The following is a 23,886-nucleotide window of genomic DNA, read 5'->3' as shown; positions in this document are numbered from 1 at the left end:
CCTGATTTCCACATTTCATCTTCTTCCACATTCGAAGACAGTCAGCAGCGAACGGTTGTCGCTTTAGTTTGTGTGTATGCAAACTCAGGCGCAGGGTTGACAATCGTCCTTCTCGTCACCACTGCGTGAAGATAACAATAAAACAATCTTCGTCCGAAAGAGCAACGGTGACGATTAGCCTTTTCGTCGCCGACTGCGGGCTTCACGATGAAGCTCAATCATAAAAAATCATCCACCAACTTTTTCGTCGTCCTCTTTGTTCCCTGAAAGCGCGCGACTACGGGCCAAGCGAACGTCAACTGGGAATAGCTTTTATTGGCGTTTCGGCACTTACGGTGGTGTGAAACCTCACTAGCTCAGTTGGTAAGACTGCTGGATTGGCAATCTAGAGGTTCGTTGTTTGATTCCAGGTGCAATTATTTTTTTATCAAAATCTTTTTTTTGTGTGTTGCTGGTGGCAACATACGCTCCGTCGGCTAGACGCATTTGGACGAAGAGCGAAACAAAACGAATGAAGATTTTGTTTTCGTCACGACGCAAGCCCTTCACGACGATTCGCTGGCTTGACTGAGTCATCCGATGTGGAACGAGCAACGATGACGATCTAGTTTTCGTTCTCGTCGTCGACTTTTTTGGTCGTACGGCGACGATTTTCAGCCCTGCTCAGGCGAACGGTGCGACGTCACACTTGCAAATTACTCATTCGTCCACATTCGCATCGCAAGCGATCGAGTGGTGATGCGATTCGTGAGTGATACGATTGATATTGTACATACGAATTTTTGATGTTTTCGAATTATTTTCTTTGCTAATCTGGCATTTCCACAACAATACACTAAAAATGTATGCATTACATGCAGAAGTTCTCTTCTAGATATGATAATAGCCGCTTCGATCGCTCACCAGCATTCGTCACCATTCGCCATTCATTCATTCGCTTGCGATCCAAACTGCGACGAACGGCTACGAATATTCATGTCAAGCAGCCGGCGCATCGCTTCCCACTGGTGATGGGGTTGCGTGTTTGATCATGACAATCCGTTTGCTGCATCTTTCTCGATTCGCTTCAGCAAAGAGGAGTGAATATGAATGGAGTGAGGCGAATATACCGATCCTTGGTTGTATAGAAGTTTATTTAACTTTTTTTTAAACAGCGCTAGAATAACGTCAAATTAACCACTGTACAACCAAAATCTACCGTTATAGCACAGACAAACAGACGTAACACTTCGAACAATTTTCGATTCAAATCATAGTCACGGAAACATATTCGCCCAATGATAAAAGGACTAAGTTTGGCCGACCATCAACTAGGTGGCGGTAGTGAGCAAACGTCAAACTCGAACGAAAACGATGCGAGCGCCACGGGAGGGCAGTTGGCCATCTATCCAATTTTGAAAAAGGCCGTTTAATCGATGTACGATGATAATTATCAGAGTGTTACGTCTGTTTGTCTGTGGTTATAGCCTTATACGCGGTCTATCACCTAATATCTACCAGTGATCTGTACACAGCCATTTCATAACACTTCGACATTCGCATGATCGCAGACGCAATAACATTGACGGTCTGCCGTGGGCGAGTGATTGCTTAATCATTTTTCTTCTTCTTTCCCACATTGATCAGCTTTTTGATGTAATATCCTCCGTTTTCTCTTAAAAATAGAAGGTCACCAGCAATTATACAATGAAGATTCCTGTTAATTCCAAGCAGTGGCAGTTACTCAAGCTCGAGCTCCATGTTAGAATTCCTGACAATAACTTGATTAATTTTGTGTAGTCTTAGTAGAAAGAAAGCTGTTTATTTTGATAATTTTTGAATTCAGATACACAAGTATTTACGCGTGATTAGAGTCGGTAAAATAGACAAGAATGATAACAGGTTGTTTTCTTTCAATAGGAGAAAAAATGGTCGTCGAACAAAATTCGACAAAAATCGAATATTTTTGTGCCAAAAAAAAAACTGACAACACTGTTTTTGCTACACTGAAAAAAAATTGTTGTGGAAACTATCCGATTCCATAGTAAAATAACTAACCGTACCTACACTCAAATTAATTTACTGATAGAATCTAAGTGCAGAGAGCATATAGATTGCGAACAGGGGAGAAAAAAATCAATCTAAGTGCAACTAATAAAAATTAAATATTACTTTATTAAATTTTATTTTTTCTGTAATAAATTTAGAGTGCAGCAACATAAAAAGCAACTCTGTCAACATAGAATCCAAACACAAGCATAACAAACGAGAAACGAGCATGGCGCGCAGGAGACGCACATGTTGACGCAGAAAATTGTTGAATTTCGTTCAAACATGTTGCTCAAAGCATTAAATTTGCAACTTGGTTGGCATCAAGGTTGGCATTAACTGTTTTTGAAGGTAAGTAGTACTTATTATTAGAACTTTACAAGCCTCTATAAACTACGTGTACGTCTATTGTATTTTCTAGAATTGTACTGGACGTCGACCGCTTCTCCACCGTCACCAAGGACAAACAATTCGGGAGGCAGTTACTGGACGACGCGGAGGTACCGGAAGAGCGCTGAGATACGCCAATAGAATCGATCCTAGCGGAGCTCCTTGGACTACCAACTTTGTCGGTCGTGGCATCAGCGGATCATCTGGACCATCATTTGCGTGAGCTAGCGGCGCAAGCGGTGTGAAATGTCCAGCTAGACACAGCGCTGGTTCCCCTCGAATCAACGAGCACATCGACGCAACCGATGGCCCGAAAAAAGTCGCGACTTGGACACACTCTGCTCGCTCATCATCCACGCGACCTGCAACTTCCTTTGCACAATAAGTAATAAATGAAACTTATTTTTTAACAATCAAATTAATCAAAACTTTAATTTGTTTTCATTTCAAAACTAATTCCCAATGAAAATAATGTTATTATTCTTATTAATAGGAACTATGCGCCTCACGATTAAAATCCCATCATTTGACTTTTATAAAGCAAAAGGTTTGCACTTAAAATTCATCTTGACTGATTTGGCAAAGTTTCGATAAGCCTGCACTTACTTTTTAAGTGCAAAAGCAATTGGTCACAATCTAAGTGCAGGGAACTTATATCCAATATGTTAATTTAGCTGAGTGTATGATTCTCAACCGACAACAATTTCCAGTTAATTCCACTAAAACACTGTCAATTTAACTAACAGTTCAGTTAACATTACCAAAAATAATCTTGATTTAACAGCTGGGCATTGTATTTTTAACCATACTGTGTTGCAAGATACGTGTTCAGGAAAAATTCGCAATGTTTTGTTTTTGAGGCGACTACGCTTTTCATCAAATTTACTGCAATTCATTGTAACTTCAATCATATTTCAATGAACTTCACTGATTTCGTTGTCGGTTGAGAATCACGGTTATCAATTTTACTATGGAATGGATAGTTTCCACAACAGAGTTTATTTCAGTGTAGGATTGGATAAGAAAATTGAAGATTGTATATACAAAGTTTTTTTTTTTTTAATAAGGAGAAGTGGTTATATTCATATAAAAAGTAGTATTTGCTGTAGCATGAGAGTAAGGAAGAAGTGGTACGGACGAGCGGAAAAGGTGCTCGGCTTATGCTTTATGTACAGTCGCACCGGGTCCGCGCGTCCACACCGGCTGTGGCGGTGCGGGTGTCTGTCGGAGATCGAACGGAACGGAGCAGCGGCGAGGCAGAAGCCAAAAGGCCAAAGCATAAAGTCAAATCGGTCGGGCCGTGAAAATGTAAATAAGAACACGACCAAGTGGAGATCCCTCAGAGTAGGAGAGCATAAGAACCTTTCGAACGGTTGATGATCGTTCGCTTTGCTTTCCGTTTTTTTAACGATTCTTCTCTCGGTTGTCCCTTCCCCGGTAGGTGGATGTTACCGTAGAGTATCAAAATAAGATATTTCGTACTCAATTCGAAGTTCTCCTTCCACCTGACAGAAACTATTAATTGTCTGCCAATAAATTACCTTCCCGGTCATTGTACATGGCGAGAACTGATGCTGTCTTGCACCACGCACCTTTGCCAGTTGCATAAAACCTCCGCATATCGTTCCGACCCAACACATTTTCTTCGTGGTGCCGTTCCTTGCTTCAGTGAATTTGTTTCTTTTCTACTCTCGTCATCCTGTATCGCTCTATGTTGACTAGTCACATTTATTGGCCTTCTTTTTTTTTTTTGGTTTTTATTTTTGTGTATTTTAACTAGTTGCTAATTCTACACTATTGGCCTTCTGGTGGCGTTCTTTTCTTTCGTCATTCGTTGGCACTCTTCATCGAACCAGCGGCATCGCTGAGCAGTTTCTATCACCTAATGTGATCACTGTTTCATGGATGAACTTCCATAAACTGTTCACTTTTTCAGATTGATCTGTCTATCCTATTCTCAAGCCTAGTTTCCGATGGTACGATTCAGCAAAACCTTCGACAAACAAGCGTTGGCTATTGAATCACATCGTTCTGTTGTTTCTTGAAATCGTGACTCGTCAAATAGTTAACGACTACAAGACTATGATCCGAGTCAATCATCTTCATATGGTTTTGGTATGTTTTTGGGTCTCCAGTTAGCCTAGTGGTTTAGGCTATGGAGACGGCGGGTTCGATTCCCGTTCCAATTGGGAAACTTTTCTCGACTGCCTGGGCATAGTGCATTGTACTTACCCCACATGTACAAATTCATGCAATTACAGGCAAAGAAAACCCTTCAGTTAATAACTGTGGAAGTGCTCCAAGAACACTAAGTTGAAGAGAGGCAGGCCAACATCCAATGCGAACGTCGAGCCACAAAGAAGAAGATGGTTTTGTAAAAACCAGAACGATGTGTTCTAACCAGCACCTAGTTATTCCCTCCTGCTCGGGTTCCTCTGCCAGATATATGCTGCCGCTCTTTCCAGCAGCCAAAGGCATAGGTTGTGCCCATCGCTCGCATCGGTCTTCTTCAACACTCCTCCACTCGATCGAACCGGGCCTGGAGTTGGGTTTCGGAGCTTCGATTGAAGTTTTCTCAAGGGTTTCTCGCCAATAAAAGCCACTCGCGTTGAACCTTTTTTTGTTTCGACCGCGGTTCAATTTTTCGATGGTTCGATCTTCTCATCGGTGTCTTGTTCTTGTTCCACCCCCTTATTTCGATGCTGGATGCTGTGTAGTTTATCATCATCGCCGTCGTCGTCGTCGTCGTCATCATCATCAGCAGTACCGTAGTGGAGGGCATCATAACCCGGCGTAGTCATTTGTTTTCCGAAAGGTATGGCTTTGTTTCGGGCGATCGTGGTAGACAGACTGGCAGGTCGGAAGATTCAAACGAGGGGTAGGTCGATGTTATCGTGTTTTGAGGTAGAAGAATTGAAACTATACATGTTGTAATTTTATGTTATAACCTAGATAACTAAGAAACATATGAATAAGTAAATATTTCTATCAAATAACTACATTCTATCTGCATACTGACCTATCGCAACAGTTCCACTGCTAAATCACCACTTTAGCAACCAAACTGCTATATAAAACCTGACAGCTGTAGTGTGGCATTTCAAATGCACGATTTGTTTATATCTTCAAGCAACATAATGATGGAGTTCAATGTTGCTGCATCAATTACCACTACTGCTTTTTGTTACTCCAGTGTGTAACAAATGGAAGGTAGCTTTTTGACAGAAATAGGGCTTTTAACACGAAGCTTTTTGATATACACTGATGTTTTTTACGCGTTTTTTTTTTCACGTGGTTTTTTCTCACGCGGTCATTAAAAAAACGTCCTAAAAAATCCGCGATGAATCCCTGAACAAGCGTCACCGATTGTAAGGCTTTGGATCGCTAATCCGGAGACGGCGGGTTCGATTTCCGTTCCGCTCGGGAACTTTTCTTAACTGCTATGGACATAGTGTATCATTGTACTTGCCTCACGATATACAAATTCATGCAATTGCAGGCAAAGAAAGCACTGGGGAAGTGCTCAAAGAACACTAAGTTGAAGTGAGACAGGCCAAATTTCCAACTGGAACGTCGAGCCAGAAAGAAGAAGAAGAAGAAGTGTCACCGATCGATAGAACCGAAAGCAAAGTCGAACAACATTTAACAGATCACAACCACGATCTTTTTGTCTGTCTAGGGCTAGTAGTCATCATAAAACTACTAGCCTTTCAAAACCAGGACGTTAAGCAAAGGGGTCGTCGTTGTGATTGTGTTGTTCAATTATGGCCCTCAGTTAATATTCAACTTCTATTCAATTTCTCTCGTCGCACACTTGCGATTCTATCCACCGTTTCTTTCATTACTTTTGTTATTACCTCCTTCTTTGAGTAGTAATAAGTTCACCGAGAAAAGCCAATAAAATTCAATTATCATGAAGTCATGCGGTGATTAAACCTAGAAATAATATTTCTGAAGTGGAGCGGACCTGGTGGGATGGTTAGAACACTTGACTATCACGCCGAGGACCTGGGATCGAATCCCACTCCCGACATACTCGCAAACTGTGAGTTCTTCCTTCGGAAGGGAAGTAAAGCGTGGGTCCCGAGATGAACTAGCCTAGGGCTAAAAATCTCAGAATACAGATAAAAAAATATATATATTTCTGAAGTAATTGCTGAAGAAATTTCCACATGACTTCAAAGCATTGAGAAAATCAATCATAGAGGATCTCTTTTTTTTAATTTCTGATCAGAAATAAAAATAAAAATAAATGATTTCAAAACAAAATATATTGACGCAAATCCAAAAAGATTTCCCCAAATAAAGATGTGCCGATTGAATTTTCAAAGATATAGCTGACGAAATTCGCAAAGAAAATGACAATGGATTTCCCAAAGATAATGCCGAAGAAATCATCAAAAAATACTCCTAAACAAATTGTCGAAGAATTTCCAAAAGAAATTACAGATGAAAGGCATCCTTCTAGCCTGAGGAATTCTAGCCCTAGCTTCCAATGAATGACAAATGTTTTCCGCGCAAATGCGTAAAATAATTTACATAAGAAATTTCAAAGGGAATGCAGCTGACTTCACTTGAAATGGCCGGAAGTGGCCTTGTGACCTCTGAAAGGTCTAGACAGTCACCATTCATATGCCTGTTGAAAATACATATTGCACCGTTTATTCAACTGACTTGGCTTGAAATCCAGGGATTTTTCCAAGAAATACTCCTGAAAGTCAAACAGTAATTTTTACAGAGATTGCGAAATAAATTAATTACTTCATATAAATGTGATTTGATTTGACTTTGAGTATATAGATAAATATCAGTAATTCCTTCAAGATTCTATAAATTTCACCAAAAAATGCAATTCAAGGTGCTGGGTCATTAGGGCGAACAACATTACAGTATGACCCATAAAAAAATGCGACATTCCATTTTTTTGCGGTATTTGATGATTTTTAATGAAATAATCCTAATGAATTAAACTTTTTTGAATTAGGATACAATAAGGAGGTCATTGTCATACAGGATTTCTAAAAAAAATTTCAAAATATTCATTGGTTACGTATATGGGATACCTTATATTTGTTAACAATTTCTAAATAAAATCAAGTTTTCTCTAATTTTTAGAGCAAAATGAACTAAGACAAAAACTTTTAAACACATGGAAACCATGAAGAAATATGTACTTTAATACGCCCATGTATGAAAATTATTTTAAAAATAATTTCAAATGTTTAGGAAACAAAAACTGAAAAAGGTGCTACATATTAAAAACCGTATTTAAGATAAATTAATAAAAAACTTAACACTGTTTGAACATTTTTCAAAACAATTTTTTGTCGATGAAGGCATATAAACCTACCTTTATATTAGGAACAAATACTAAGCACTTAAAAACAATTTCATGCTTAAAACATGATATTTTCTAAAAATTATCATTTGTCAAATAATTCAATTTTCAGAAAATGTCTCTTAATTTATAAGTTAATATTTTTTCGTTCTTGACCGACGAACCAACGAACTCCTGAAGACCTTATCTAGCCATAAAAGTACTATTTTGAAAATACAATTTGATTGAATGTGATTGAAAGCAATTGAAAGAAAATTATATCCTTAAAAAACGGCCTCTGGCGCGTGGACGATTTCGACATCCATATGTTCAACGTTATATTACCAAAGGTATGTGCATGAAATCAGCATTTGTTCCTTTACCATTATCAGATTAGTGGATCTACTATACTATCTAATAGATACATGCAAGATTAATCAGTTCGAAGTAGGGGAACGATAACTTTGAAAATTGTCGCATTTTTTTTTGGGTCATACTGTAGACTGAAGTACGTTAGGCCGAATGCGTTTAAAACCAGAGACGGGCCCTTAGTGGAATGCTTCGATTACGATATATGCATACACCTCGAAAGAAAAGCCTATTTTTTTAAAGAAGGAAACATCTCTGATAGAAGAGCTAGTAGCGCGACCGCTCAAAATCATAGTTTGAGAAATATTAGTATTCTCTAGATGCGAGATATGCCGCAGTGTTCCAAAAACATTTTACCATCATTATTACTTTAACCCTCGAGCAGTCGCGTCTTTGACTACCTGCAGCGACGCCGCGCTCACAAGCGTGCATTTTTCATGGTGCGTGTATTCAGTACACGACGCGACCGCTCCCGGGTTAATCATCACTTTAAAAGAATACATTCGAGTACATTTGATATACATATAGAATAATGTTCAGTATTCAAGAAATCCCAGACTACGGTCCAAAATTCTATTGTAGTTCTTCATTTTGGATTTTCAGGGCGAAATTTTCCATATCCGGATATCTGCCCCTTACCCAATATGCCAAAATTGCATGCTTGTAGAGCCGAACATTTCATAAAGCACAAGTATTTTGGATTTTCCGGTTAACATGTTTAGATTCTGGAAATTTTCTCTATACCAAACATACCAAGAATGCAGTATTCAATATCTTAAATCTCTATAGAATGGATGCCAATTTAAAATTAGGACTGCTTTCTTTTATTTTTTCACATAACTTCGGACAACTTTTACATGTTCTTAATAATCTTAGTTGGTTTGGTTAGCGTTAGCGTTAGCATAGTTACGGTATACTTCGTAGATTGGATACTAACAACATTCATGTACATTTTGCTAATCTTGTTCGGATTGCTTTTCGGAACAAGGCCGGGGAGTTTACTTTGTTCCAATCTTATGCAAGAATACCAAAAGCACAAATGTCATTATTCCCGGCCACGCCCATCTTTACCGTAACTTGGGATAGGGGAAGGAAATGTTGATGTAGCACTTATTTAAGAGGCCTCCGACTCAGTGACACTCCCATAAGTACTACGGAGTGGGTGGTTGGGAGGTGTATTATGTAGGTCAAGGATTCGCATGAAAAGCTGGCGATGGACCCATGGCATTGGTTGTTTACTTGGTTAAAATTTAATCTTTTGAAAGCCGGCAATCAAAAGAGATTTTTTCCTGTTTATTGTTTAAATAATTATGTCTCTGCTCAGTGAGAGGCCCAAGCAGAACCAATCCCTCCAGGGTCATCGGAAAAATAACAAAATAAAAGAAAAGAAAAAAAATCGCGTTAAACAACAACAAAAATGAATATTGAACAATGTTATAATGCATAAACAATAAAAGTAAAATTAGTTCGATCTCACCAAATTCGTCTTCAATTCCCGAATGCAGAATTAAAGCCCATCCTAGGGGCGGGACAGCTTTAATGAGCCCATCATCTTCGTATACTGAATTCCGGAAGCTGCACCTCTGACTGGCATGACACGTTGGCTGCATGGTAGTTTCCTCGATCCAGTTGTTCTTCAAATACCGCATCGTCTACACCAGTTAGCTTCATAGTTTGAACTCGGCAAGTGTGATGGGATCAGTGGAATCCAAGGCAAAAATGAACAGCTATCGCACTTTTTCACACTCTTATTCATCTTAGTTGGTTTGGGATCAAAAACTCATAGAAAACATCGCAATATTGAAAATCTAGAATCTTGAATTCTATCCATCTAGAATTTTAAGACATTACCCCAGCTTGAATTTTCTAGTCACCATTTTTAGACTGTAGATACCTACTCTATACAAAATGTACCTATATTGCATAATATTACAGTCTCAAACTTCATAGAATAGCATTCATCTTGAATTTTGAGCTAACATCTTAGCTTCTGAACTCCGGATATCTTCGGTATTCCAAAGCAATGTCTCGATTTGATCATTCCCTTTTCAATATTTTGAACGCTGCAAACCGCGCTTTAAACGTTAATCCTGAAGAATAGTTAAGGTCTGTCGCGCGAAACAGTGAACATAGTTTCAGAGTCAAAACTTCATTCTCTGAAGCAATGCCATCTTGGTGGTTCCGGAGAGACGGAGAGTTTGGGGACCATGGGAATGTTGTTGATTGGGTCGAGGAAAAACTAGTTCTGACTTTCGGTATTTTTTAAAAAAGGCGATCCTTAGGCAGCATCCATTTATTACGTAACGCTAATATCGACATTTTTCAACCCCCCCCCCTTTCTCCGTAACGCTTTTTTGTATGAAACCCGAAAAAAATGTATGAACCGTAACGCTTGGCCATACTCCCCCCCTCCCTCTAGAGCGTTACGCAATTTGTGGACGGCGCCTTAAGGACAAGCGTCTTGAAATCCCGCTTGAATAGTGCATCAGAACTTCAGACGCACAAATCTCAAGAAGCATGCTTCAAACGACATTGAATTTTTCACTTGTAACAAGCTTAAAATAAGTTATTATCAATAAGCTTTTGTTTGAAATTACCAATATGCCAGTTGTTTTATTTTGACAGGTTAGAAAACAAACGATGTCGGTAGTTGTTTCAACTAATACTCACGGTTTGTCTTTACCAAATTTAAGTTTGATTTAACCGGAACTTCCGTTTGAAATAAACTAACGGGTTTGTTAAAATTGCTTTTGCTTTGCCCCTCTTTTTTGTATTTGTATATGTCTACGAAAAAAAACGAAAAATTTGAAAAAATAAACAATATTTTTATTTTTTTATTTATTTACCCAAGACTGAACCTTTCAGCGGAAGACCAACCTCCAGATTGCCGATATTTACAGTTGTACTCCCAGGAACAGCCTCCTCCCAATACCGATGTAACAATCTGCTTATGTTGACCGTTCGATCGATTGATTTCCTGCGAGATTTGGGGTGCTCCAGAGCGGCTTCCATAATTAACCTGATAGGTATTCATTGCTTTTGGAAGGAGCTGGTGATGCGGCCGGCTAGCAAGCGTTTTCTATTGTGGGAATCTTTTACGGGAAATGATTGCTAGTCTGTGGTCCTGGTTGAAGCCCTGGCCGAGTGCTCAGCTTGGTTTTTCCACTGCTCCTTCTCATCCTGGCTTGGTTTTTTCAGCTACGGTCGCAATTCCGCCATCTTCAGTCCCGAGTGCGGTGAAACCTCGGGAGAAACGGTGCGGCCCTTCAAGAAGGTTGCGTCTTTTACTTGGTGTTGGAAATATGCGAGGTATTTCGAGATTTTTTCCTGGTGTATCTGAAATTTGAAGAAGCAACATAATTTGATTTACAAAATCACAGAAAAATATATTTTAATAATCTTACCTTGTAAAAATGAGACTTTTTTTGATCACAAACTTCGGGTTGCAACGGCAGCATCAGTACAGAAGAGCAGACAGGGAGTGTATGATGTCCGCAAAGACTCTTCAAATGGCTGAACGAAAAGAGCTAGTGGCGAGGCTTCTGGGATGGTTCTAATGAAACAAACTACTATTTTGGTTTGTTTCAAACTAAACTTCCAGTTAAATTTTCCTCAAACAAAAACTCGGTTTGATTTTACCCGGGCTGTTTGTTGTAACAAACCAAAATTGTGGTTTGTTTTTTTATTACAAACACATGAAACAGTCAACCCAAAGATTAGTAAAAACAAACCATGATGTTTGTAGAAAACAACAAATTTCCAAATTTGTTTCTACCGGAAAGGATTTTACTAACCAATATTAGAAACAACAAACAAGCCAGTTTGTTTCAACCGCCATTTTTAGTTTCGAAACAACAAATTTCTAGATTGAAATAACAAACAGCAAAGATAGAAAAACAACTAACAGATTTGTTGTTTCAAACCAGCCTAGTTTTTCTCCGTGTAGTAGCCTCCTCCATTCCACTCGGTCCATGACTGTTTGTCTCCAGTTCCGCACTCTGCGTAGGGTCCGCAGATCGTCCTCCACTTGGTCGACCCACCTAGCTCGCTGCGCTCCACGTCTTCTTGTACCGATCGGATGACTCTCGAGAACCATTTTAGTCGGGTTGCTATCCTACATCCTGATGACGTGACCCGCCCACCGTAGCCTCCCGATTTTCGCGGTATGGACGATGGTTGGTTCTCTCAGCAGCTGATGCAGCTCGTGTTTTATTCGCCTTCTCCAAGTCCCGTCTTCCATCTGCACTCCGCCGTAGATGGTACGCAACACCTTCCGTTCGAAAACTCCAAGGGCGCGTTGGTCCTCTGCACGTAGGGTCCATGTTTCGTGCCCATAGAGGATGACCGGTCTAATCAGCGTTTTGTAGATAGTTAACTTCGTGTTACGGCGAACTTTATTCGATCGTAGAGTTTTGCGGAGTCCAAAGTAGGCACGATTTCCTGCCACAATGCGCCTCTGAATTTCTCTGCTGGTGTCGTTGTCGGCGGTCACCAGTGAGCCCAAGTACACGAATTCTTCAACCGTCTCGATTTCATCACCGTCGATATGAATTCGGGGTGGCGGGCGCGGTGATTCCTCCCTGGAGCCCTTTGCCATTATGTACTTTGTCTTCGACACATTAATGACTAATCCGATTCGCCTGGCTTCACTCTTTAGTCGGATGTACGTTTCCGCCATCGTCTCAAATTTACGAGCCATCATATCAATATCTATCAATATCATCAGCGAAACCAAGCAGCTGAACGGACTTCGTGAAAATCGTCCCACTCGTGTTAATCCCCGCTCTCCTTATTACACCTTCTAACGCAATGTTGAACAGCAAGCACGAGAGACCATCACCTTGCCGTAACCCTCTGCGAGATTCGAAGGGATTGATTGATTGATTTGTCTTTATTAGATTCGAAGGGACTCGAGAGTGTCCCTGATACTTGAACTACGCACATATCACTCGATCCATCGTCGCCTTGATCAATCGTATCAGTTTATCCGGGAATCCGGATTTGTGCGCTCAAATTCATGAGTAGGTGCCAAAATCGGCCATTGTGGCGGCCATTTTGGGATTCTAACAAGTCTGTCCTTAACCCCACACTACCTAGACGTTCCTGTTCAGGTGTCTGTTGAACAGATTATCCCCCTATGATTTAGAAAAAAGTCAAAACTCCATAAAATATCCACAATTTTTTATTTTAAGGTGACTTGGTGCATCACAGAATTTTCATAGGAATCATTGACTTTTTAATTTTCAATGATTGTTTGCCTCGCGTTTTTGAAGTGATAAAAAACGGGAAATTTTGCAGTCACGCAGTAGAAAAAGTATCATCACACTCACCACGAGTGAGCATATGGGATGATACATTTTCATCCGAATTTGCGCTTTGGTAACTGAGTTTTATCACTTTGAAATTTCGAGCGAGATTTCAATGATGCTGATGACGCACTACGCGTCGTTAATCCGCCATCTTGGATATTCCGATTGTCACTTTTGAATTCGGGTGGCTATTTTCTGACTCCGGACATCTTCTCAATACCCAATATACCCATATTGCAAGGTTTTATAACCTTGAACTCGTTATAACAGCCGCCATCTTGGATATTCTATTCCCCATTTTTGAACTCCGGACATCTTTTCCATATCAAATATACCCATATTGTATGGTTTTAAAACCTAAAACTCTTTAAAATAGCCACCTTTCTTAAGGCGAAACTGGAAGCTTTTTCATTTTTTCGGTTTTTGATTTTTTTATTAAATAGGGTATATGTACCATTCCTTGGCCTAATTTGCAAGCTGCCCTGACAGTTTTGACCATAACTAATAAATTAATAGCACTAAAAATACTATGTTGACCCTATTACACACTCTAGGCAATGCATGTTTCACCAATTGGAAGTAAACTAACGTAAATATTTAAGAATTTATTTAATTAAGTTGAAAAAATTCGATGCGATGGTATGCAACGTTGGTCTATGGAACAAAAATTGGCTTTTTGGTTTTTGATTTTTTATTAAATAACGAAGCAATATTTCCAAAATCGGTTTTCGTGCACATGTAGAGTATGGATCAAGGTATCTTCTGAATTTTTTTGAGGTGGAAAATGTTTTCCATTTTTGCAGAAACCATTTTTTCGATAATTTTTGTTCAAAAATTGTTTCTGCAAAAACGAAAACCATTTTCCACTACAAAAAAAATCAGAAAATACCTTGATCCATACTCTACATGTGCACGAAAACCGATTTTGAAAATATTGCTTCGTTATTTAATAAAAAATCAAAAACCAAAAAGTGAGGAAATGCTTCCAGTTTCGCCTTAATTATGGATCGCCATCCTGAATTTTAGGTCGCCGTCTTGTGAATTTTGGGCCGAAATCGTGGATTTTCTGGTTTCCTCTTTAATGATAAAATAAAAATTGAATGATTTCCACACAAAATTCGTCAATCATGATAAAGGGTACAAAAATCCCCGCAATTTGATGTGTCGCATGATGGAGCTTGGTTCAGTTCATCACTGACCACTGAAATAGCCATAACTCCGGAACGCCTGGACCGTTCCGTACCATTTTCAATAGCAAACAATGAGGTAAAATTCCGGTTCGATCCATGCCAAAATCCGTGAAATCGGTCAATGGTAAGTGCCTTAAAAGTGAGTTAACTTTTTAGCGCACAGACATACATACAATACATACACACATACTGACATCATCTTAATCCGTCGAACTGAGTGGATTGGTATATGTGACTTGATCCTCCGAGCTTTCTAAAAAAAACAACATATTTGGAATGAACATATAGCCTTTTTGTACTTAGTGAACGAAAAATAAATATTTATATAAAACTAGCTGTCCCGGCAAACTTTTTCTTGCCAAGCTGTGGTGGTTTGACAATTGTTAAGGTCATCGCAGCAACGCACTCTAGATTGATTTCATTTCGATCACGCTGAATTTTTTTCTTCCCTGCTCATAAACAATCAGTACTTCATCATTTTTTTTTACTTTTCTAGTGGATTTTCGTAACTTTTTGTATGTACATATAAACACAGCAACCTCGAATATGAATCGAACCATGCAAGACTCATGCTGATCGGTCCACCCGTTCTTGAGTTTTGTTGCCTCAAAGGAACTTTAAACTCATTTTTATATATATACTAGCTGTCCCGGCAAACTTTGTCTTGCCAAGCGGTAGTGGTTTGACAACTGTTGAGCACCGCACTCTAGATAGGTTTTATTTCGATCGTGTTGATTTTCTTCCCAGGTCATAAAATATCAGTAATTTGTCAATTAGGGGTGGTGGGGGTAAAACGGACAGGTGGGGTAAAATGGACAGGGTACAGTTTCATGACTTCTATTGTTTTTCAACATGTTTTAACGATTGACGCTTATGCCTGAGCATGAATCGTTATGCTTTTGCTGATCTTGAACATTGAAATCAAATAAACCTCTTAAAAATGACAAAATCTTTAAAAATAACGTGAATAATCGGAAATGATGTAAAATCTGCTTAACATGGCTAAGGTTTTTTCGTAAGTTATTTTCAAATTATTACAAGTTTTACACCCTTAACCAATGAAGACCAAGTAGAAGACTATATTTGACCGAAAAAAAAATGATTTTTGTGAAAAAAAAAATGTTTTGGGAATAATTTTAACATAATCAGACGGTGGGGGTAAAATGGACAATCGGTTCAAATTTCACCAAAATTTCATAATTTTTTATGCAAACTCCAGAATCATCAGCCATCATACATATCGTGAGATAGTTGAAGTAAAAAGTTATAAAAAAAATATTTTATATCAACAAAATATAATTTTCATCCAAAAAAGTGCTTGTTTTTTACACTATTTTTACGATAATTATTTGAGTGTGTTTCAAAGTTTGTATTAAAAATTTTAAAGCAACAAAATAAAGGTTTCGTATGAAATTTGATAGTTTGTAATTAAAAACATAGAAAAAATATGCTGTTATATAACTTTTAACGACTTGTTCATTTTACCCCATCGATTGTACACTTTACCCCCACCGATTTTTTTCACGCTATTTTGATGCACGTTTTGGTGAAGAAAATAATCAAAGAAAACAATATTTTTTTAAATGCAATCCTTTACGAGAATTCTAGAGTACATCATTACCTTCCATGTTACTCGGAAAAGCAGATGGATTTTGCCGTATTTCCACTGGAAACGACCAAATTGCTTAGGTTGTCCACTTTACCCCCACCACCCCTATCTTACTTTTTTAGTTGAATTTCGTAACTTTTTGTACATATAAACACAGCCACCACGAATACGAATCAAACCATGCAAAAGTCATCCTGATCAACCCACCCGTTTGTGAGTTTTGTTGCCTCAAAGGGACTTCAAACTCATACTGCTTGTAATCCATTCCGTTCAGCTTCTTTTTTGGAATCATTTCGAAACTTCACTCTAGTGCGTATGGGCTAAGTTAGCAGGTGTTGTTCTCATGGTTTATGTCATACTTCCACCTCTCGGCTTGTTCTGGTTTAAACCTAAGAAAATTGTCTTCGTCGATTTATTTCGAATCGGGTAGCTTTCCTTTGCGAATGCCACTGAACCTTGCATGAGTCATAAAAAGGTGCGAATAAGATTATCTCTACTTTGGCATATTGAGCTGAGCATATTGTTGTTGACACAATTAACTTTGTTGCCCGATTTCCAGGGTATTCAATCAGAATCTGTTCATTAACAACATACATAAGTATCACACTCACGATCGTATCTTGCGTTTTATGTCCAATCGTCTGTTGCAAGATATTTTCAGCAAAGCTGATTCAATCTCTGTAAATACAAATGGCAAACAAACTGCAAATCTGATGCAAGATTCGTCATATTTCCTATTGATTTCAGTCCAGGTGACGATGACTTCCTTCAGGAAGTCATACCCGAAATTGCTAGTAAGCGAGTCTGACGGGCGGTAGAATAAGTACCCAGTACGATACCGATGAAGCAGGCAAGGTAAATTTACTTAAACGTTTGTCATACACACGTTGGGCAAATATTTAGAGCGATGATAATTTATAACACTCGCACTCGCTCCGGTGCGGTGGTGGTGCACATCGCGTATTTAAATTGAGATTAAGATGATGCCCCGCACGGGCTGGGCAGGCGGATGACGTAAGTAATGGAGAAAAGAACTCACGTACCGCCGGGAGCCCTACATGTACGAACAGGCTCCCCCTAGTTCAATGTTTATGAAAATTGTTTGAACATTGTTTCGATGCTTCCTTACAGGAATCCAAAGTGTGCGCTGTTTTGAGGAAAAATTCCGAATAAGCAACTAGCGTTTTCATCTAATTCCCGTCTATGTAAGCAACGACCAATAATGCTCGATTTTATTCTTGTACCTCGCGTAACGCCTCATGGCCAATTGGGTATCAATGAAATGAATTATAAATTAGCTTCCATAACATGTAAAACAAATATTGTAAAAGAACTACAATTTCCTTAAAATAATAAGATTGAATCATTATCGAATGAATTCTGTTTCCGTCTGGTCCATGTCTATTCTGGGCACAACCTGAATTCAATTCCCGTCACATTCTACGTGCGTAATTATTCGATTTCAAGAGTTATTTCCCGTCTCGGAATTATCGGTTATTTTATCGGCTATTTTCCGTCTGGTATGCCGAGAATTAACGCTTATGACGAAATAGATTTTTATCCTAGCATTTTTATCATTTGAAGCTCTGAAGCTTCTGTGATTTATATTCAGAAACACTTTGCAAAATCAAATCCTACTCACCGTTGGTTCCGACTTGGGCGGGATCGCCAGGACGCACCGCATCGCCAACGTTATCAGACACAGAACAGCTAGCTTCATCTTGACGCCGTCGACGAATCTCCGTTTGTCTGTGTGTGCGCGCGCGCGTTGTAATTTATGTCCAATTGCCAATTTGCCGGGGTAACCTACAAAACACTCAACGACAGCGACGGCGGCGGCCTCTTCTTAGTTCTTCTCAGTTCACCGGACGCGGCTCGAAAATCCAATTCCTGCTGACAGATTCGGTTTGATTTATTGCCCAGATCGCGGAACAATTTCTGTGTTTACATTTGCGCCTGAAAGGGTAGTATGGATTCCGCACGCTACTACTATCACTGCTGTTTAGCATACAGGGTAGAGCGTCCCGACAATAAAGTCAATGTTTAAAAAGTTATACCTCTAAGTAATGAATTTTAGCAATATTTAATTGTTAATATCCTTTTATCGAAGTCATCAAAATTAGAAGTTGATAGAATCACGAAATAAAATCATTGTCGCCAAAACAAGTGATTATCAAAGTAGAACTGAGTAGAGTAGTACAGATTTTTCTGAATGTCTAATAGTACTACTCAGGGGTATCATAAACTCTCTATCAGTATAAGTAAACACTATTTTTTAAACATTGACGTTTTTCGGGATTCCCTAATAGAGTGGCAATATTGTGTTATAATGTATGCACGGAATCTCACTGACTATACACTGATGAACCAGAACTCTTCTTCTCCGATCAGATCAGAACTGCGGCAGCCAGCGCACTCCGACGCGATTTGTAATATGATACTCGCGCAACGATGACGACGACGATGATGATTATTGCCACTGCTTTATTAGTGCCGCACAGCTTTAGCTATTTCACCCTTGAATTGATGCGTTCTTCGCCTGTTCACATTCCTAGCCTGAACAACCAGCAGCGCAGTGCGCACAAGAGAGTCACTTCATTCACACGCGGATAGACTACCATAGACTTCGCTGAGCATCGAAGACGTTGCGCGCAGGTCTTCAACAGCCAGAACCACCAACGACCACTCGCGCACTCCTACTCTGACTGCTGCACGCAATATTTCTTCTTAATACAAATTGACCTGATTTGATAATAAATTTATTTATTTGATTTTTGACGCGTCTCGAGTCGCGGACTTCACTGTTGTTGTAGCACTTCTCTTTCCACACTTCTCTACAACAGTAGTGGATGTGGATGATGACTCTTATGCAGATGCAACATGCATGCATACATCATCTCTTGCGATTTCTTCTTATACTATTCTTATACTGTTTGTGCGCGTGGTGGAGGCGGCGGCAGTGGTGCAAGAAAAGTTCAACTACGGTCGATCGTTTATTGACTCGTCAAAGACGGTATCGCCGTTTGATAGCGGCTGGATCGGGCGAAAGCTGATTCGGAGCAAGAAAGAGCCAATCTGGAAAATAGAAGAATAAGTTCCAAAATTAGTAAAAGAAGGAAAACGAACAACGGCATATTGCAAACAAAAAAATAGAGAAATTTTTGATAATAAATAAAAATTAAGTTACTAAAAGAATGCCTATATTCTGAAAGATTTCTAGTAAAAAACACAGAGGAACCCCAAATCAAAAATCTTGAGCTTGTGCTTGATTACTCCAGTATCGTCAGACCAGTTACACTCACACAAGGAACCAATGAGATCTGCCGGGGACTAGCAGGCATCTTCAGTGTATGACTGTTGGTGATCTTCTATTTTTAGGCGACATTGGCGCCTGCCACGTCAGATTGCAAGTCAATGTCGGGAAGGGGAAGGAAGTGATGATTGCAATCGTTTGTATAAACAACAGACCGAATATACCTCTGCGTCTGCATGTGCGGATTTTTCAACCCGTTTCTGTTCTAGGGATGGCTATGAATATTCATGAGTTGTATATGTAGAGAGGAGAAGGAAGAATATAGAAAGATACAAAGTAGGAGGAAAGGAATAGGCCAGGGATTGAACCCAGAACCTTCTCCATACGAATCAGAATCGGTACCCACTAGACCACCAAGCCAGTTTTAAATTGTTGGAGCAATCTTTGAAGAAACAATTACCGAGCGAATTTCTGCACGAATCTTTGGTGGAACTCCAGAGGGATATCTTGGAGAAATGATTTTTTGATGACGCTTTTCCAGGATAAGAAGAAATTGTCCGAAAAGATGTCGAGCAAACTCCTGATTTTTGAAATTTTGTTTTTGAAGAAGGGACTCCTAAAGCAATTTCCGCGGAAGAGAAATCCTTGACTAATTTCCTGAATCAAGTACTCCTGTATAAATTCTTGAAGAAAAACTATCCGGGGAAATTACTCCATAAAAATTATCGGAGAAGGAGCTCATGAAAGAATTTTCAGAGAAGGATTTTTTTTAGTGAATTACTGGAGAAGAAACTCCTGAAAAAAACCCCTAAAAGGTTTCCAGGAGGAAAAAATTCTGCAGGAATTTCTGGCAAAGGAATAACAACACTAAAGGGATTTCAGACGGATTTAACAGAAATCTGTTTCGTGAGAGGAATTTCTAATGGTGCTCCTTCCAGAACTTCTAGAAGGAACCATTCGAGGAATTCTAAAGGACTATCTGGAAGGAATGCTTGAGGAGTCCCTGAGAAACCCTGTGGAAAAATAAAAACACCGATAGAAATTTGCGGAGAAATCCTTTGGAACAATTCTTGAAGAAATCCCGGAAAAAATCTTGAAGAAATACTAAAAAGAATTTTCGGGAAACTCCGGAAGAATTCCTGGAGAAAGCCTTCGGGAGTTATTTCTGAACACATCCAGAAAATAATAAGGACAAAGAAAATCGTGTTAAGTACTGTTCCTTTGAATTCCACTAAGAATTTGCATCCTTTGACAGATACGTATTTCGACCTCAACTGTAAGGTTATCTTCAGTGTCTTGTACTTGACTCGACTGAAGAGATCCATCGCATTCTACACGTTTTTACAATTTTTACTTACACTTTTTACTTACAGAAATTCCCAGATAAGTCCAGTTTCATCATCATCATCATGGCTACCAAGCGGACGGAGAAAAGTTATTTCATCGATTTGAAGAGATCCATCATCAGCATTCAGAAGGACGTGGCATTTCTGAAGAAGTGTCAAAAGGAGAAACTAACACCAGTTAGTTATAGGATTAAGGTCAAGAAGCACATTGCACCCAGCGTCACCAGGAAGGCCGAAACAGAGTACAACGCAGACACCATCAAACGCCACTACGCCAAGTTGGACAAATTGACACTTTAAAAAAATAAAAGTGCTAGGTATTCCCTGCATTTAAATCACGATCATCACGATCAAAACGATCAAATCTGACTATACATGTCAATGGTTGAAACTCCGTTATTGATCTGAGCTAGTACCAATTGCACTGAGATCCAAATGAATAAGGGCTGGGACACTCCACTTATTCTCAAAGTGCAATTCTAGCAGCTTATACATTTTGGATCAATACCGGCGCCGGCCACGTCCTTATAGTCAGTTGGGAAGGGAAAGGAATGTTAGAGTGTGCTGGTTTTTGCTACTAAAGACCGAGATCACCTCTGCATCCCCACATCCAGCACGGACTGGGGTATTTGTTAGACGGAAAGGATGGGAGATCTGGGAGTCACCGTTGGGTCGATGATCAACTTCAATTTTCCCGATTCAATATCAACTTCGTTTCCCGATCAGCCTAGATAGCTGTGTAGTGTCGGTAGCGGTTAGTTCAACTGGCTAAAAATAGCACTACGGACCGCCTGTTCCAGTGGTAGGAATCCACTAATCAGGTGACCCCTAATTCATGGTGTTATGCGGCTTTATGCTTACCGTGCCTAGGAATGAATGGCTAGGGGGGTCTAATAAAAACCTAACCGCAAACGGAGCCTGTGGAGTACCAGGGCACCCTCCACAGTATTTGCCCTTACTGTGCTAACCGGAGCAATAGCGCGGTGGACCTTGTGTTTCTCCGAGACAATCAGCTGCCCTTCTTCAATCTCATACTTGAGGCTGAATAAGGGCGGGATTATGAAGATGTTATTAATTAGTTTAGATTTTCACCTATATGGTTTCGCATTATGCGTTTTACACAGTGTATTCTGTGCATCCTCGCCTTTGGCGCACTCAATTCGATACCGATCTGGCTTTATTGTTGCTGTTCTTTTTTGTGCTGTGATTGTTAAGAGTTTAATCTTGCCTAGTTTGGGTAGTGGCTACGGTTAGGATAGCTCAGATCAATCTTCAGCACAAAAGAACAGCAACGATCAATCTTTGTAGACTTATGCAAAATGGTACAGCCCAAGTGGCGTTAGTCCAAGAACCTTACTTTCGTAAGGGGAATTTCTATTTAGGAAACCTTGTGAATCCGGTGTTTGCTACTTTCAGTAAAAATGAAATGGCAAACTCACGTGTCATGCCTCGAGCATGTGTGCTTGTCAAGAACGCAATCGTTGCTACACTCATCTCTGAACTAACTACCAGAGATGTATGTGCTATCATAATAGATGTATCTGTTGGAAACCTCAACAGGAAATACGTTTATTGTTCGGTTTATTTACCGCATGATGAACCATCCCCTACGGATGCTTTCAAGCAAGTCATTGCATACTGCATTTCAAAAGGCCTTCCGCTAATTGTTGGTAGTGATGCTAATGCTCACCATATAATCTGGGGCAGCTCAGACATCAATTTGAGAGGCTCCAGTTTGATGGAATACTTGAGTAGTACAGATCTTGGATTACTTAACATAGGCAACCGCCCAACCTTCATGGTATCTGGTAGAGAGGAAGTGTTAGACATAACGCTTTGCTCTAGCAGAATTAGTCATGAGCTGACCAATTGGCATGTGTCAGATGAAGAATCTTTATCTGATCATCGTTACATCTTGTTTGAACATGTGAATTTTACTTCGCAAACTTTGCGTTTCAGGAATCCGCGGTCAACCAACTGGGATCTCTTTACCGATTTGGTTGCAGCCAAATTTCATGGATACTCACCATCAATTGACACTCCAAGTAATTTAGATGATGCCGTTGATACTACAACGGCCTTCATCATGGAAGCTTTTGAAGAAGCCTGCCCTCTGCGGTCTGTGAAGACCACAAGAGGAACCCCTTGGTGGAACTCCGATCTGGCGAAGCTCAGGAAACAATGTAGAAAGAGTTGGAACAGACGACGTTCGGCTGGATCGGAGGCTTTCAGGTCGGCTCGCAAGGCCTACCAGAAAGCTCTTCGGTCTGCTGAACGATCCGGCTGGAAAAACCTTTGTACAAATGTTTCCAGTCTGAGTGAAGCCAGTCGATTGAACAAAATCCTTGCAAAATCTAAGGATTTTCAAGTGAACGAACTTCGTTTGCCAAATGGTGATTTCACTTCCTCTGATGAGGAAGTTTTAGAATGTTTATTCAGTACACACTTCCCCGGATGTGTGGATATTACATCTTCGGATGAACCTGATGTCTTTTCTTGTAGTTATGATTCTTTAGCTTCGGCTCGGAGTATCATAACTTTAGAATCGATTGAATGGGCACTTAATAGCTTTGCTCCTTTCAAATCTCCTGGGGCAGATGGGATTTATCCTATTTTGCTTCAGAAGGGATTTGATCATTTCAAACATGTTTTGAAACAACTACTTGTTTGCAGTTTTGCTACAGGGTATATTCCCAAATCCTGGCGGGATATTACTGTGAAGTTTATTCCGAAAGTGGGTCGCGCGTCGTATGAAGAAGCAAAGAGCTTCAGACCTATCAGTTTGACCTCTTTTCTTCTGAAATGCTTAGAACGCATTGTGGATCATCACATCCGTGATGTTTATCTGGCCAATGTGCCTCTTCATGTGAACCAACATGCTTACCAATCTGGAAAGTCCACTGTGACTCTTTTACACAAAGTTGTTTACGATATCGAGAAGGCATTCGCTCAAAAGCAATCCTGCTTGGGTGTTTTCTTAGATATCGAGGGTGCCTTTGACAACGTGCCTTTCGATGCCATATTGGAAGCCGCACGGGGTCATGGTATATCTCCAATGATTTCCAATTGGATTCA

At 39.7% G+C, this 23,886-nt stretch overlaps 1 protein-coding gene across 5 annotated transcripts in view; it reads right to left on the bottom strand.

Annotated features, from left to right (window-relative positions):
• The window catches only part of LOC109622480 (SPARC-related modular calcium-binding protein 2), a 186,394-nt gene that overhangs the window by 69,201 nt on the left and 93,307 nt on the right, over window positions 1-23,886 (bottom strand). The window contains exons 1-2 of one of the 5 annotated variants that reach the window (XM_062854422.1): window positions 18,566-19,284; window positions 17,855-18,168 (exon numbers count right to left, since the gene is read on the bottom strand). The exons of 3 other annotated variants lie outside the window; for them this stretch is intronic. In XM_062854422.1, coding sequence (XP_062710406.1) covers window positions 17,855-17,932 — 78 coding nt within the window. In that variant the 5' untranslated portion in view covers window positions 17,933-18,168; window positions 18,566-19,284. Of the gene's footprint in view, window positions 1-17,854; window positions 18,424-18,565; window positions 19,285-23,886 lie in introns of those variants that run through there. One more of the 5 variants, XM_062854426.1, reaches the window with a different exon arrangement.

This window comes from Aedes albopictus, chromosome 2 (assembly GCF_035046485.1).
Source record: "Aedes albopictus strain Foshan chromosome 2, AalbF5, whole genome shotgun sequence".
In the NCBI taxonomy this organism is placed as follows: Eukaryota; Metazoa; Arthropoda; class Insecta; order Diptera; family Culicidae; genus Aedes; species Aedes albopictus.
This window is presented reverse-complemented; position numbering and strand designations above follow the sequence as displayed.